The following is a 15,680-nucleotide window of genomic DNA, read 5'->3' as shown; positions in this document are numbered from 1 at the left end:
TTTGATTTGGTGAAATATTACCAGCCTAATAACTTTAAAGGTCAGATTACCATCAGTGTTGTGAAACCTAGACATTTATTCTTTGTTTTAATTATTGCCATTCTCTTTTATAGACTGAACGGTTATAAATACAGATGGCCAAAATGAGATGTTGGAGTGTACAGTTGATTGAATTTAATATAAAGTTAGCCAAAGAACTGGTATTGTGTTCGAGCCACTAAAAATAACCAAACTCTATTTCAGTGCAAGTCTGTTACAGCAAAAATGAGAAACCGAACATTTCTAAGTCACAAAGATAAACAAGCAGAAATATGAAGAATCCCTCTATCAAGGTTCTGTGCATCCTGAACCTGGGGAACTGCTTCCCTTCTTCACTAAATCTCATGCTGATCAGGTATAATATCAACAGCTCACACCATCAGCAGCCTGAAATAGACGCCCTGTATATTTAGAGACTTGACCAGAGATAAGTGCTGCTAAAAGACCATGAAGTTGATATGTTCGCTCTGTACGTGTGTTGCGGGATGAAAGGGCTTGCTTTCTCTCTGCGCTGGTCTTGTGTGCCCTGTAGAGAGGGGTGTAATCAACGAGGACTTAATTAGAGAGGACTCAGTGGGAAGCAGAGGACTCGTGGGACTCGCCCCGCAAAGTACAGAAATACCCATTTCCTTAAAACATGGGACTCGTGTTCTCACTGCAATGTCTCTGCAGTGAGTTTCAAAGCTGAAAGCTCAGTTTAAGTTTAACGTTAAATAAATCAACACACATTGTGGTACATTACAAATTGGAGACCATTTAGTATTTCTCTGGTATTAGTAAATGTCATTATATACAGAATAAATACTACATCGCTGTTCCCTCTCATAGTTCAGAAAAAGATGTACAGTAAAAAGGTTCAATCCCAGATGGACACCCCATATGTGCAGGAGGAAGAAGAGGGAGTAAGGGAGGCAGAAAGAGGGAGGAGAGGTTGGAAATGGAGGGATGGGCATCATTTTGCAGTGAGCAGACGTTTTAGAGCTCAGTAAAAAACAGTGGGTATAATTCAGCAAGGACGACGGATGCTCGGGAACTCTCTTTCCCTCGTACTTTCTTCTTGTTACTTTGTCTTCCCTTTACTTTCCTCTCTGTCTTCTGCCCTGTGTTGTGCTCTTCAGAGGAGAAACCCAGGATAACACTTTCTGTAAGTATGTGTTTATGTTTGAAAAGTATTTAAAGCAAGTTAAAACCACAGACAAATATTTAATGTATTTCAGAGCAGTCTGTGTATCCAAACTGACGTGTTGAGTAAAGTTTCAAGTCGTTGGTTCATATTGTTTAAAGTTGGTTCATAAAACTAATGTGGTGGTGGAATGTAAATAAGTATTTACTCAAGTACTCCAATTTTGTGATACTTTTACTTCACTTGAGTATTTCACCTTGTACTTATACTCCACTAAATTTCAGGGAGTAAAAATTGTACTATAATCCATTGCAATGATTTAATAGCTACAGTTACTTTATAGATTTTCAGTTTATAAGATATGGTAAATGAGGACTTTTGCGTTTGATACTTTCAGTATAATTTGCTAATACTTTCAAGGTATTACTTAATTAAGATTTATAATGCAGGGCTTTAACTTGTAATGGTATATCTTACATTCCTGAAATAACACTTTTACTTATATTTTACTTTCGACCCTCGAGGTTTTCTTCATTCTATTTTAAAGATCAATGATGTAATGAATGTTCATCCTGTGTCTAATCTACTGTACTGTAGGTTACCTAATATGTTATAATATGTAAATATGTAAGAATATGCTTTGACATGGTCTAACCAGTGGCTCCATCTTTGCAACTTAATGCTTATTTTCATTTTATGGTTGAGACTAACTTTTCCAAAACTATCACGTCTGTCGGACTGAATTTGGAGTAAATGTGTAGTTAATAATGGCCAAGACGTCCATGATGTAAAGATACAGCCATAAAAATGCTGCTGGAAATTGAAAGAAGATTCAAGAGTTTGAGACATTAAGCACTCAAATGTCATGAAGTGGGTTGATGGCCTTCAGTTGAAGGTAATGTGGACCCTCCAGTGAAATACGGGGAATGTAATTATGGCTATAATTATGAGGATTCAAGGGGCAGTGCTGTCCTATAGCTTTACATCCAAGGAGGAAGACCCAGCCTACCATGTGGTCCAGCAGAGTACTGTATGTTCGACCACACAGGGAGGGGGGTTTCACACCGTGTAATGTACATCACAGCGGCAGCAGGTTCACTATAGCATGATGCTGATTAGAAGCTTGTCGTTACAGCTTAGCACTGTGTAATTATACTGTCTATTCTAAATGGGAACAGACTGAGCCCTGCACAACTGGATTTTGTTTTGTTGGAGCTTGACTTCACATTGAGAAGAAGGATGGAAGAAATGTAACATTGGCTCAGGAAGTTTATTCATACAGTTGTACTGTCGGTAAATGCTGGTTTTACTGGAAGCAGAAATATCTTCCTCAGGCCTGTGCTGCTGTGGGCTGGTGTAGCCTACAACAGCTGCTGCCCAGTGTAAATATAGAGGCCACAGCCTCTGTGCTCACCCTGGAATATAGCTTCCTTCTGGCTTTGGTGTGGTGGATGGGTGGCCTCCCTCTACTTTACAAATTATAAGGCCTTCAGCACCAAACTCACTGTCTCCACCCCAAATAAGTAATGGCTGCTCAATTGCCTGCTAAAATAGATCTGGTCCTAGATGGGGAACGGCAGAAACCCTAGAAAAACCTGAGTGAAGATGAATACTGGAGCTGCATTTCAGATGGAAACGGACGTTTAAAACAGTTTTATTTTCTTAGTATGTGTCTGTTTTAGACTGCTTGACACGAGTTAGTATTGACAATGCGTCACAAGAAATATCTGAGGGGTCACAAGATTATTAAAATGATAAAAGGAAAAAAAAAAATGAAACAAACTGGATGAAGTGTTCATTAGTGAGCTTTATGGTGCTGCTAGATGCTTTCTGTATCCTTTAGACAGTCAGGCTAGCTGTTTCCCCCTTTCCAGCATTTTACTAAGCTAAGCTAACCAATTCATGGCTCTAGCCTTTAGGGGTCTGACGCATCCATGTTAGATTAGGAAATACATGTATTTCCTTATTCGATCCTAAATTCAAGATAGCCATTGTTGTTGCAGGACTCAGAGGAGAAGATGAAGTCCCGTTTGTTTTCTCTCGTCGCCTGTGTGACCCTGCTCTCAGTGTGTCACGCCACTCCTCTGTTCTACAACACATCCATGGACGGCAGCGGTGATGAAGCAGAGCTGGAGCTCATTTTTCCAACCTCTTTCTCCAGTCGAGCGCCTGTTCAGGTCTCTGCTGCCACTGGAGGTCCCAACCTCACCAGCACCATCACCACCACCATCACCACCACCATGATCCGCCTGAAGGACTTCGTCCTCACCCGAGTAGTGGACTTCCTGCAGGAGAATCTGCTCATCATCATCGTGGTGACCTCTCTTCTCATCGTCATGGTCTTCATCATCTGCTGCGCCTCTGCCATGAGTCATAAGCGCAAGCTGGAGGCCAACAAACCCCCTCCTCAGCCAAACAAGAAGTCTGTGGCTGATAAGACCGGCGCACGCAAAAATTCAAGCGAGCCCCAGGAGCGGCCGTGCGCCGTCGACCACGTCAAGAGGGTCCAGACTCAGAGCATGGCCTCCCCCAAGCACCTGCGCGTGCCCTCCAAGGCTCTGGTGGGTGAGAGGGGCAGAGACGTCAGGTCGTCGCCCCGCCAGGAGGTGAGAAAGGTCAGCGAGGCAGAGGAGGTGATAAAGCAGAGAGAGGAGCCCAAGCACAAAGAGCAGCCAAAGCACAGAGAGGAGGTGCAGCAGAGCCCCAGCACGAGCTCTGGTCATTCAGTCTGCACCTGCCACCTGAAAAAGGCCCAACACTAGGGCACGGTCGAGGCTGATGTTGGCTTAAGAGGTGAAATGTTGCAACCACGACATAAAAACAAGATCAGACAGGTTGGTTATATTGCCCACATATGGAAAAATATATAGAAATGCATTTGTGATTCAAATCTGGCCCATTTACAACTTCCACCAAGAAATGTATTTGTGATGCTGATGCCCAATGATTAAACAGTTAAAACTACAAGTTCATGAATATATGAACTGTGGCTTGATTAGAAATGTAATTGATGGAAGATATGTTGGAAATCAAAATACTAAATGTTGTTGCTGCATAAATCCTGCCTATAAAAGTTGCATGTCACAGTTTTTGATACATACAAAGATTAAAAAGCCAACACGTTGATGCTACATGCCAACAACCTTTAAACCTTTAAAGTGGCTCAGTGGTCAGTTTGTCCTTAGTCTATCTGTGGTCACGCAGTTGTTTTTTATTAGTGATTGCCACAGTAAGTAGTCTTAACCGCCTTATATCATATCACTGTGCCATTGAAGTAGCATCACTTGAAACTGCGAAAGAAATATTTTTCTTATAGATCAGTTTTTTTTTTTAAGAGAAGACAAGAAAAACAATATTTTGAAAATAATTAAGAATGGGATTCCTGTATTGTCCATGTTCTATAAATTGAAATGATAAAAACAAAGTATGTGTGTGCCTGTCTATAGACGGAGGAACCTCCTCGGTATGTCCTGCTGTACGCTGTGGCTAAAAGCTGTGGCTGAACCACTCTGTCATTTAAAGAAAAGCCTTTGCTGCTGTTAGATAAAGCAAAGTGAGACCCCAGTGAACTTGATTTGTTGGATAAGTAACAAAACTATCTCTTTATATTTACATTCATATTTACTTCATTTTGCATAATGTTATTTTATATCTCATATAGTATTTTCCTTTACAAACCTAATTCACAAAGATTTACACCAAAAGCACAGTTTGCAACTGTTATTTCTGGGAAGTTTAAGTATAAACATACATATTATCTATCTGTCTATATATTTATTTGGTTAATAGTTCTGATGTGCCTTCAGCATGAAACGTAGGGGTTCTGGGGTATAAAAACTTTGTGGATCAGGTTTGTTTTTTTAAGAAGTAATACCTATGTTTAAGATAAATCATGTGTTTTGTTTTTAACGTAATAATTTGTAATGAGTCAAAACATGAGTACAGAGATAAGTATGTTTTGCTGGTGTAGCAGGTTTAACTTTAACTTATGGTGGCTAGAACAATATCTAAAAATCAAAAGCTGAGATATATTTGTCAAATTCATCTGATATGATTTGGATAAAAATTCAGATTACACCGGAGATAACATGTAAAACCTCTCCAACTCACTGTGATGACTCTGAGCATCTAAACCAAGTTAGAGTTTGTATGATTAAAGGGCCAGACTGTTATGTTTAAAACTCTTTAACCTCAGATTAATGTCTTCTCATGTTTCCACACAAATGATTCCTATAAGTGACAGTTTATTGTTTACAAAATAGCAGTTTTCTTTGCTTATGTTGAATAAAATTGTTGATAATGATGTTTTTGTCATTATTGAATGCAGACCAAAAGAAACCTAAGATAAGAAAAGTTTTTTAAAAAAGAGGATACTTGCTATGTGCACATCTAACTTAAAGCAAGGAATCTGTCTTTCTGTCTGTCTGTGTGTATTTGAGTATGTTTATTAATATAAAAAAAACCTGAATAAACTCTGTGAAGCAGCGGGGGCGGAGCTTCAGGGCTCTGCGGACTCGAGCGTGTCGTCGGCAGTCGGCAGAGAGCGGTTTATTGACTGCACTTCACTTTTACTGCTGGATGATGGTATAGCATGCTAGGGTTACATGAATGCTGGATAATGCTACAACCAAACTTTTATTCACTTCCCAGGAGTCAACGAGCAGAGGCGGATAGCTACAGCATCGTTTTTGTATACTACCTTCTAACACAAATGATGCTGCCACCTGCAACATGACTCTGCTAAGCGCACCGGCCTGGCTGCCGTGTGTCCCACCGGCTGCTCTGCACTGAGCTCATCGTACTGCGGTTAAGTTACCTTTCGTAACGTTGTCCCGACCCGAAGCGTAACGGCCATCCTCCGGTCCCCCCCACAGGTCAACACTTTCAACTCATCAGCACTGTTGCCATTGTTTGCGCTGTTCGCGTTGTTAGCACCGTAAACAGTTAGGTGCTAGCTGCCGGCCGTCGCCCGTGGATGTTTAAAGTACATAAAGTCGCCATGTTGACAGCCGTGAATGGAGGCAATTCCCCGGCCGACACTGACTGAATCTATGTTCTGAATTCCGTTATAACGTATTTAATAATACAACTATTAATACCACAATACCACATGTTCAATGTCGTACATTCATTTTTTTCTTTCATGTGAAGAGTGACAGAGAGGCATTACCAGCACATGAATTTACTTCATGTCTGTTCAAGGCGGAGGGAGTAGAATCTGAATCTGCAGTGTTACAAAACGGTCCTACGACAGTGGTTAATACCAACTCGGTAAGTCAAGTCAGGGTTTCTCAACCTGGCTGTGAGCCTGTTCACATAGAACGCCGATGTTTGCAGCATATGACCAATCACAAACATGGACACGTCTGCTGTCAGCAGAGCGGCATATTTTACAAACGGAACAAACTGTAATTTGAAAAGAAATACAAAGTTAAACACACCATCCAGGCTGAAAGCAACACAGTTGCAGCTGCTCAATTAAGAAAAGAAAATAAGTTACTGTGATGCTGAAATGCATTCTTTTCATATAATAGAACAGAAGATACTTTATTCATCCCGGAATACACACACGTTATATTCAGATTTATTGTGCGTGATAGGGGGCAGTGCTATAATCTGTTGATTTACACATTCATACAGTCAATGATTTTTTGCTGTGCTTTCTGCATTTGGCAGTTTAACCTGTGTTGCTTTCAGTCTGGATTAAGACTTTAACTTCTTACATGTTGCGCTGCTGTGAGTGCTTATTGGTCCTGTCTTTTTTCTTTAACCATGACCAAAATCTTTTGCAAACTTTAGCTAAGCAGTTTTAGTTAACCAAAGCAATGAGCTGGCAGAATATAATGTAGTGTTTAGTTTGTTTTTATTGTTATACTGATGGCAGGTCAGCTGTCCATCAGAACTAACTAACATTCACACACATTCACACACTCCACTGAGCCACAATCGGCTGTTACATTCCAGGATTCTTATTCAAACCAAAGGAAACGTTTGAATTGTTTCCAGGCCGAGAGTTTCTTTTTTTTTCTTCCCCTCAGAGTCTTTCAGCACCTCAAGATTTGGTGAGTGAGGGGGGGGGGGGGGCATACTTCTCCTGCTTCCTGGTCTTGTCTTGGTTCTCTTCTTTGACCTTGTCACGGTCAGTTCGGAGGCCCTGACTAACCTCCTCAGCCTGGAGCTCAGTGAGCTGCTCCTGGTTGGTTGAGGCCTGTTTTTCCTTGAGATACGTCTTCTCTTTCTCAGAAGCGTTGTCCTTCAGGGTCTTGATCTCCTCCTCCAGACTTTTCTTCTCAGCCATCAGCTGCTTTATGGCCTCCAGGTCTTCTTTGGCCTTTTCAGCTTTGGACTGTGTCTCTTTCTCAAGCTGTTTCTGAAGGCTGTCGCTCCTTTCTCTTTCAGCCTCGAGCTCAGTTTCATACCTCAGATTGATCATATCGGAAAGTGCAAGTATTGTTTGTTAATGCACATCGTATTTACCAAACCATCTTGATATGGGTACACATATATGAAATCTGTTTTAAAAAAATCATTACAAATGTTTTAAAATGTGATTAAGCATTGCTAAAATGTCTGAAGCAGAAAAATGTTGTAAATAAAGTTTGCGCTTAATCATGAATGGGTCAACTCTTTGAAGATCAAACATCAAAGATAACAGCACAACAGCACAAAGGCAAGCGTAACCCCGTGGTGGATGAAACGTGAGCTCTGGCAGTGCCTTGCACCAGTGTCAGATTCCCTGCTCTTTTGTCAATGAGGTGCTAAATAATTCGAGCAAATACTACCCCTTCACTTTCACTCTTCCCACCAGGTGATGGGAAGACACACGGCCACAGGACCACCCACCAAGGCTCTTCGTCCACGGCCTGTTTGATATTCAGTCTGTCTGAGTTCAAGGAACCTTGGTCACCTCAGATAAGGAAGTATTACACCTGTATCTTTTATTTCTTTCTTCTTTTACATAGATTATCTCACCTTGCAGTTTTTTTCTCTGTGAATTTTAACTCTTTTCACTGTCTGCCACTGACAAGCAATATGACCTCTCAATCAATTTGAATGGTGAAGAGGATCCAGAATAGGTAATGCAGCACCTGAAGGCTGTCGTTAAACTTTGATGAGCATCTGCCAGGAATTCTCAACAGCAGCAGTGGTCATATCTTTAGCAAGACGGAGGATCATGTAAGGACCACCAGCCTGCCCATCTCCTCAGAGGAGCAGATAATACAGGAGACAAAAATGGTAAGTGCTAAGCCTTTATTTATTTTTTGGTACTGTATTCTATTGTCACCCTTTGTCCCGGGTTTACATGAAGCCATTTGTTACAGTTTATAAACCATACATAAAGGGTGCTTTGTGTTAAAGCAAGTGAGAAAAGTGTCTAACGCGGTTGTGTCTTCTCCCTTATTCCTGGCAGTGAGTCATGCTTTGGTGCCGATGTGGTGTCCTACTGGTACTCTGTCCTCTAGCCTGCCTCATAACGTTTCCCTGTCCTCCTGGCTGCTGCTGTCCTCGCCCAGGATTCCTGGTTTTGTGCGAGTCCCTGGGTCTCAGGTCACTTCCTCGCTCTGTCCCTCTCAGTACCTCAGCTCTATCTGTGGCCAGAAACCAGCTCTGTGACGTGGACCACCTACTTCGGCCCTTCTCCGACCTGCAGGTGCTGAGCCTCAGTCATAACCTGCTGGCCCGCTTCCCACGCGGCCTGCCCTCAAGCCTGGAGTCCCTGCTGCTGCAAGAAAACCGCATCACTTATATCACCTCAGGCGCCCTGCGACAACTGGGGAATCTCACTCGCCTGGACCTGGAGGACAACCGCATCCGTGCCATTCAACCCGGGGCACTCCTGGGTCTAAACAAGCTACAGGTCCTGACTCTGAAGGGGAACAGGCTTACAAGCCTCCCTCTGAATCTTCCTCCATCACTGACCCATTTAGACCTCTCTGCAAATTGCATCTCTGTCCTGGACCTGCCCTCGCTGTCTGCCCTGGTCAACCTGCAGGTCCTGAAGATCAACAGCAACTGCCTGCTTTCAGTCCCAGAGAGCGCCTTTGACAGCCTGTCGCGTCTCCGATCTGTGGACCTCGCCAACAACCGGTGGGTGTGCGAGTGTGACATCTTGTATCTTTACCGCTGGCTGCTGAGCGGTCGGCTGAGGATGGCCACGGACCTGGTGTGCACCGAGCCGGTCCACCTTGCTCACCGCCTGCTCCTGAACCTCTCGGTCATGGCTATCTGTCCTCGTGTCCTGAAGCCAAATGAGAGGAGCCACCAACTGGACCTTAACTCAGCACTGGAAGGAAAGCTGGAGACGCTGGCGGTGGAGCCCACAGGACCAAGCTCATTTAAAAACAAGAGGTATTTGGGAAGCTTGTCAGGGCGGAAATCACAAGACACCACTGTGGGACTTCTTTTCAAAGATGTTCATAAGACTCGTGTGTTGCTTAGTCACTACTCTTTAGAGACCCTTACCTATAAGGAGTGTTTGTCCCTAAATAAAACACAATCAGTCAGCCCACCCCATTTAAAAAACACTACTCCTACCCCTGATGAGGAACAGAAATACAGAGACAACATCACAGGTCGGACCCCACAGAATAATGCAACCTCAGCGGAGGGGACACCATCTTTGCTCTCCACAAAGAGAGATGCACTCTGGTCCACTCGCAACCCACAACCCTTCACACAACAAGACTCTGCAGTGGTCATCTCTCTGCTCGTTACGTTATGCGTATTAGTAACTCTCCTCATGCTGGCAGTGCTGCTCGTACTAAAAAAAGTACTTTTGCGCCAACAGAGGGTGGCGCCGCTTGATGTAGGCTCTGGTGGATGACACCGGCACAGACGCACTGAAAATGTTTTTAATAACTTGAGTCACAATAAGCACACAGTCTCACACAGTATTCTGTATCATGATTTTGTATATGTACTTAAGCTGCATTTACAAATGGAATCCTCCATGTGGGATCAGCAAATAGCCAAATACTGCCTAAATGCCAAAAATAAAATAAAAACACACCCTGGCCTGTAATTTCTGATTCATGTGTAGGAAACCCCATTAACATCGGCTATGTTTAAAGAGATTGTTAAAGGGGATTATCAATCCAAGAAGAGGCTGCAAGACCTGATGTAGTATTATGGTAACCGATCTTCCAAACAGCACTGCAGAGAAACATTACATGGCTGGTACTGAGACTGACAAGTTAATAACTCATTAACTGCTGGCGTGCACTTGTTACTCCTTTTTGTCCTGCTGTTTTATTCTGTAGTCTGACAGCGCTGCTTTTATGGCATCTTCTGCAAGCACTGAAAGAAAAAGAATGAGGTTTTAGAGGCACTTTGAGCATAAAATGAAGCATCTATTTTACCAAGAAACTTTCAGCCAGGTAACAAATTATAGGAAAACCTTAAGAAGTGAGTTGAGAAACGGCAAACTGAATAGTTTAAAATGTATGAAAACTGGGCATGGCTGGGAAATGTTACACTTAAAACAGTGCTCCCCACCACCACCATCATTGAAACATATCTTTTGGATAATAGTGTTCATTCCTCCAGTAGAGTTGGGATTTTTCTTTTTGTCATCCATCTTTCTGTTTATTAAGCATTCAGGTGTTTGATGAAGAACTTACTGGAACAATGAAGCTTGACTGGCGGAAGGCAGAGTTCTTTGGCAATGTCAGTGTTCCTGATCTTCAGAGCCTCATCAACCTACAGGACGAAAGCAGACTTTCAACAAAAAACAAAAGACTTGTGAAGCTATTATTCTACTTCCCTTTTCATCAGTGTTATACAAACTCACCGACTTCCCCTTCACCCACTCTGTCGCAAGAGAGCTGGAAGCAATGGCTGATCCGCAGCCGAATGTCTTGAACTTTGCATCAACAATCTTGCCATTTTCATCCACCTGGATCTGAAAACAATACGCAATCAAACCTAGTTGTACATTAGGAAGTGGGCAGTCATGACGGCTGCATTTGACCTCCACCTTACCTGTAGTTTCATTACATCGCCACAGGCTGGTGCACCCACCAATCCAGTCCCCACATTCTTGGCGTTTTTGTCTAGATTTCCCACATTTCTTGGGTTTTCATAGTGGTCCACCACCTTGAAGAACGTGACCAACAAAAGATGATAACGTTACATCACTGCTTTGTTGTTTTGAGTGTTGACAAGATCAGACAACTAGCTACTGTCAGACAACACACGTAACGTTACATAACTGTGACTAAAACACACGTGGCATCCATTGGTTACAATGACGAGCTAGAAGCACATTTGATGAGTTACCTTTATGTGATATGAACAGAGAGCATTCAGCTCCGGGCTCAATAGCCGTCTGGTAAACAACAACAGCGTGGACGTGGAGTTTCGTAAAGAGACAATCGCCATGTTGAGGTACCGATGTTTACCGGAAATCAACGAGTGAGCACGAGCGAGGACGGAACAGTCTTTGTTGACAAACATGCGAAGAAGGAAGGTATCACCGAGGAAGGAGCCCCTACTAGCGGCTAACAGTATCACTGCTAGTGGGTCCGCGGTGCGTTCAGGCTCCACCTCTCACGATACTCCTTCTTGTGGGTTGTTACCAGGCAGACAGACTTCCAACATGGCAGCATCGAGCAACGCAGAGCAAACGCATTTGCAGGACATGGAGGAGGGAGACGCAGGGATGGAGGAGAGAGACATGGGATCGGACGAAGAAGAGGAAGAGGAGGAGGACGGTATGGGAGTAGAAAATTCAGAAGAGGAAGAGGACAATTCGTCGGAAGACGATAAAGAAAATGAAGCAGAGATCCAACGGTTGGAGGAGCAGGTAATCAACCAACAACCAAGCTGAGTTCACGAACGTTAGCTGAGGAGCTAACGAAAATGAATGGGTGGGAACGGTAAACAGTGTCGGCTACAACGAACCAGCAACGCTTTACAACGACCAGCTGTTATGTCCTGCTCTGGTTTAATGGAAGCAATAAATACAACAGACAGCTGCTACTATTGTTATCCTAAACAATTATGATACGACGTCATTCAATAAGCTAGCCGTCGTGATTAGCTCGCCTGCTAATCTGTGATGCTAATGGATTCTCGTGTTACACGCGCCTTTTCTTTACTACCTCAGTCCAGTGGGACGTTACAGCTTTCAGTGTAGTTTAGTTAGAAAGTACATGTACACATATAAAGTACATATTGTGCTAACTTTATTGTGTGGCACGCTTAAAGTGTTTAATCTGCTGTATTAATAACATCTCACAACAATGTTTGGCAGTAGCGTTAGATCTGTTGCAGTGATGCAGTTGATGCTGTAGTCTTTGCTTCCACTAACACACTTAAGAGAAACTACATTTATAACATTACTACATCATTATTTATGTCATACTCAGTTTATTAGGTACACTTGGCTGATAACGGATATAGGCTAATAGATAACTGCAGAAAATCCCACCTTCAGGGAGGTTATACTGAAAGGTTTTGTCATAATGTTGATTTTCAACCTCATGGTCCTTTTTTAGGCTTCAGTCTGTGCATTAGATCAGTGTTAGCTAGGAACAACTTAATAACATAACAACTGAGTGTCAAAGGAATGCAGATTGTATCCATTTTTCGTTAATAAACTTGTTAGATAGATGATGTCATGATTGAATCTGCGTCATAAATGAGATATGAGATTTTCTTTGGAAGTGGTACTAAGCCACTGCTATAATAATACATGCAGAGGAAGAAGCATGTGTTATTTAGGATATGTTTTAATTGTTTAACATCTTATCCTCCTATCTTCTCTGTGTGATTTTTTTTTTTTTTTTTGTTTTTGTTCTTGTTCAGCTGTCAATCAATGCCTTCGACTACAACTGCCACCTTGATCTCATCAAACTACTGAAGCAGGAGGGAGAACTTCTCCGTCTGCGAAAGGCAAGGGAGAAGATGGGTGAACTTTTCCCACTCACTGAAGGTTGGTGCATGTCTGATACAGTGTTTGGCTCAGTTGACAAAAGCTCTGACCATTATTTGCAACTGAAACCACATTTTATTGAACCCTACAGAGATCTGGCTCGATTGGCTCAAGGATGAAATCCGTCTGACTGAAGAGGAGCCAAACCGGGAGAAAGTATATGAACTCTTTGAGACGGCTGTAAAAGACTACATCTGTGAGTGCACCCGACCATTGTTATCTCCTTTTTGATTTGACATTCAGTGAATTCGTGATTTTTAACATTTAATTCCACGTCGCTATACCCAGGTCCAGATATCTGGCTTGAATATGCTCAGTACTCAATTGGAGGCATGGGCTCACCAGGCGGGATGGACAAAGTGAGATCCATCTTTGAGAGAGCTGTGACGGCGGTGGGGCTTCACGTGACCAAGGGCCAGGCGGTGTGGGAAGCGTACAGAGAGTTTGAGAACGCCATGCAGTCCACAGTACAGGTTTGTGTTTCAATCACTGGGTTCTCATCGCTGGTCGGATATATGCTCTGATTATGACGCTGTTTCAATATTTGCTCTCAAAAGCAGTATTGTATATTTGCAGGTAATATCAATCCTCCTTTCTCAGGTTAATGTTGTGTCAAAGTATGCTTTTTAAACGATGATCCACTCACTTTACGAATGAATACAAATACCTAAAATGCTGAATTTGAATTCCTGTGGATTGGCTAAAGCCTGACAGCCTTTTCTCCACTGTGTTTCCTCCCAGCCTCCTCCTGGAAGGATTCTCAGTCGTGAGGAGCAGGAGCTGCTGAAAGCTCAGATCGAGCGCATCCATACACTGTTTCGTCGCCAGCTGGCCGTCCCCTTAATGGGTAAGCACGACGCCTCTTCTGTCCAGACGAGCTGCTGTAAAACATATGTCGAAAAGACTGTGAATTACCTTGTTTAAAATGTTAACGCTTCCCTGTTGGATAAGTTAAGTGTGGCGTGGTTGTGATGTGGCTTCTGAAATGAGGTACAGATTTAGAAAGAGAACACTCCTCTTCGGTCTGTGACCACGCTTTCAGTTTGTTGCAGGAGTGGGCGAGATGTAGCCAGATGGTCTAGTATTGTGCTGTTTTCTTTCTGTCCCAGCTGAATGGGGACCAGAGGCATTTCTGTAGTGTTTCAATTCCTGTTCAATGTTACTCTAAATACTGTGTGTGGTGTAAATATCTTTATTGACGATGTTTTAGAAATGTCTGAACTTTGAGAACATTGTGCTCCGTTGCCTTGTAGACATGGAGTCCACCTATGCGGAGTATGAAGAGTGGTCTGAAGACGGGGTGGCTGAGACGGTCGTACATCAGTACAAAAGGGCGTTGCAGCAGATGGCGAAGTGCAAACCTTTTGAAGAAGCACTGGTAACTGACTTGAAGTGCTAGTTTTGTCTGTTGCAGTTGTCGTCCTTGTGTGTGCATTGTTTTTTGATGCATCTTGTCTGCATGCTGTTGTCTTGCTGCAGATAGCAGCAGAACCTCCTAAGCTGGCAGAGTATCAGTCCTACATTGACTTTGAACTGAAGGAGGGCGACCCTGCACGGATCCAGATGCTCTTCGAGCGGACTCTGGCAGAGAACTGCCTTGTACCCGACATGTGGGCAAAATGCACAATATATCTTGTGAGTATCGGTCAGTGCTTGGCATGGTGCTGTCCCGTAAGGGCTCCCAAGTCGGACTGTAATGTTTACTGTGTGGAGTTTGGACTGGTTTCACATGGCACTGCCTCCTGGACTGACTGCTCTTATTCAGCGCCTAACTCCAACTCCATCGTCTGCCAGCCAGAGCTTAACAGCTGTGGTCAGAATGTTGCACCAAGGTTATCTTGGTAAAATACAGCCATGGATTTCTCCAAACAGCTTCTCTTGAAATAGATTTAATAAAAATTTTTGTAATGTAGTTTCTGACATAAAAACAGGGCTCGACATCCAATCGAAACAAAGGCTTTTGATACCAAAGCACAGCATGGGTTTTCTATGACGTTCCTCAAGGTCTTGGTGACTCATTGTGGTATTTTAAAGTTTTTTTTGACCAATTTTATTAAATCATTTTAAATGTTGCACAAATCTGTTTTACAAATGGTATCAACACAGAAATTGAAGGTTAAAGTGGTCAAATTCCTGTTTGATTAAATGTGATTCTGACCGACTCATATTTGAATGTTAAAGGTTTGGCTGGTGTCTTCAGTGTTTAGTAGCATGCATATATATATATATATATATATATATATATATATATGACTTTACAGTAATGAAGGAAAACCTGATGGGATGTGAGAAAATGGTCGCATCTAGAAGTGACTGATTAAATCTTCAGTAATAAATCGTTCCGCTCTGTTACAGATTATTTTAATCTTCTTGTTGTTTGTTCTCTGTGGACTCTACAGGACCGTCAGCTGAAGGTCAAAGACCTGGTTCTCTCCACTCATGAACGTGCAGTCAGGAACTGCCCCTGGACCATGGGTCTGTGGAAGAGCTACCTGCTGGCTCTGGAGAGGCATGGAGCGGACCATCCCACAGTCTCAGGTAACGACTAGAGTGCAGCGAGAAGCTTATATATATATATATATA

At 42.8% G+C, this 15,680-nt stretch overlaps 3 protein-coding genes across 3 annotated transcripts in view; 2 read left to right on the top strand and 1 right to left on the bottom strand.

The window, feature by feature from the left end:
• Positions 1-2,214: 2,214 nt before the first annotated feature.
• tmem119a (transmembrane protein 119a) lies at positions 2,215-4,423 on the top strand. Its single transcript, XM_031856506.1, has one exon. It carries the CDS (start codon positions 3,181-3,183, stop codon positions 3,922-3,924), a length of 744 nt encoding a protein of 247 aa, XP_031712366.1. The 5' UTR covers positions 2,215-3,180; the 3' UTR covers positions 3,925-4,423.
• A 3,976-nt stretch (positions 4,424-8,399) lies between these two features.
• iscua (iron-sulfur cluster assembly enzyme a) lies at positions 8,400-11,615 on the bottom strand. The gene is made up of 5 exons (XM_031856514.1): positions 11,441-11,615; positions 11,144-11,257; positions 10,953-11,063; positions 10,783-10,861; positions 8,400-10,459 (listed from the first exon to the last, which is right to left on the bottom strand). The coding sequence occupies exons 1-5, from the start codon at positions 11,540-11,542 to the stop codon at positions 10,389-10,391; spliced, it is 477 nt and encodes a 158-aa protein (XP_031712374.1). The 5' UTR covers positions 11,543-11,615; the 3' UTR covers positions 8,400-10,388.
• An 8-nt stretch (positions 11,616-11,623) lies between these two features.
• Positions 11,624-15,680, top strand: part of sart3 (spliceosome associated factor 3, U4/U6 recycling protein) — a 9,650-nt gene continuing 5,593 nt past the window's right edge. Inside the window, exons 1-8 of the mRNA XM_031856427.1 lie at positions 11,624-11,966; positions 12,971-13,097; positions 13,189-13,293; positions 13,386-13,570; positions 13,839-13,944; positions 14,351-14,475; positions 14,577-14,732; positions 15,497-15,635. Coding sequence (XP_031712287.1) covers positions 11,760-11,966; positions 12,971-13,097; positions 13,189-13,293; positions 13,386-13,570; positions 13,839-13,944; positions 14,351-14,475; positions 14,577-14,732; positions 15,497-15,635 — 1,150 coding nt within the window. The 5' untranslated portion in view covers positions 11,624-11,759. The remainder of the gene's footprint in view (positions 11,967-12,970; positions 13,098-13,188; positions 13,294-13,385; positions 13,571-13,838; positions 13,945-14,350; positions 14,476-14,576; positions 14,733-15,496; positions 15,636-15,680) is intronic.

This window comes from Anarrhichthys ocellatus, unplaced genomic scaffold, assembly GCF_004355925.1.
Source record: "Anarrhichthys ocellatus isolate YVR2014 unplaced genomic scaffold, GSC_Weel_1.0 scaffold17, whole genome shotgun sequence".
NCBI lineage: Eukaryota > Metazoa > Chordata > Actinopteri > Perciformes > Anarhichadidae > Anarrhichthys > Anarrhichthys ocellatus.
The sequence above is the reverse complement of the archived record's forward strand: the minus strand, read 5'-3'. Positions and strand labels throughout refer to the sequence as shown.

Excerpts from the sequence above, each read along its gene's own strand:
- iscua (XM_031856514.1), bottom strand. The coding sequence starts at position 11,542 with ATGGCGATTGTCTCTTTACGAAACTCCACGTCCACGCTGTTGTTGTTT. Across the intron at positions 11,258-11,440 it reads TCTGTTCATATCACATAAAG|GTGGTGGACCACTATGAAAA; the intron begins GTAACTCATCAA and ends ACGTTCTTCAAG. Across the intron at positions 10,460-10,782 it reads AGTCAAGCTTCATTGTTCCA|TGCTTGCAGAAGATGCCATA; the intron begins GTAAGTTCTTCA and ends TTTTTCTTTCAG.
- tmem119a (XM_031856506.1), top strand. The coding sequence starts at position 3,181 with ATGAAGTCCCGTTTGTTTTCTCTCGTCGCCTGTGTGACCCTGCTCTCA.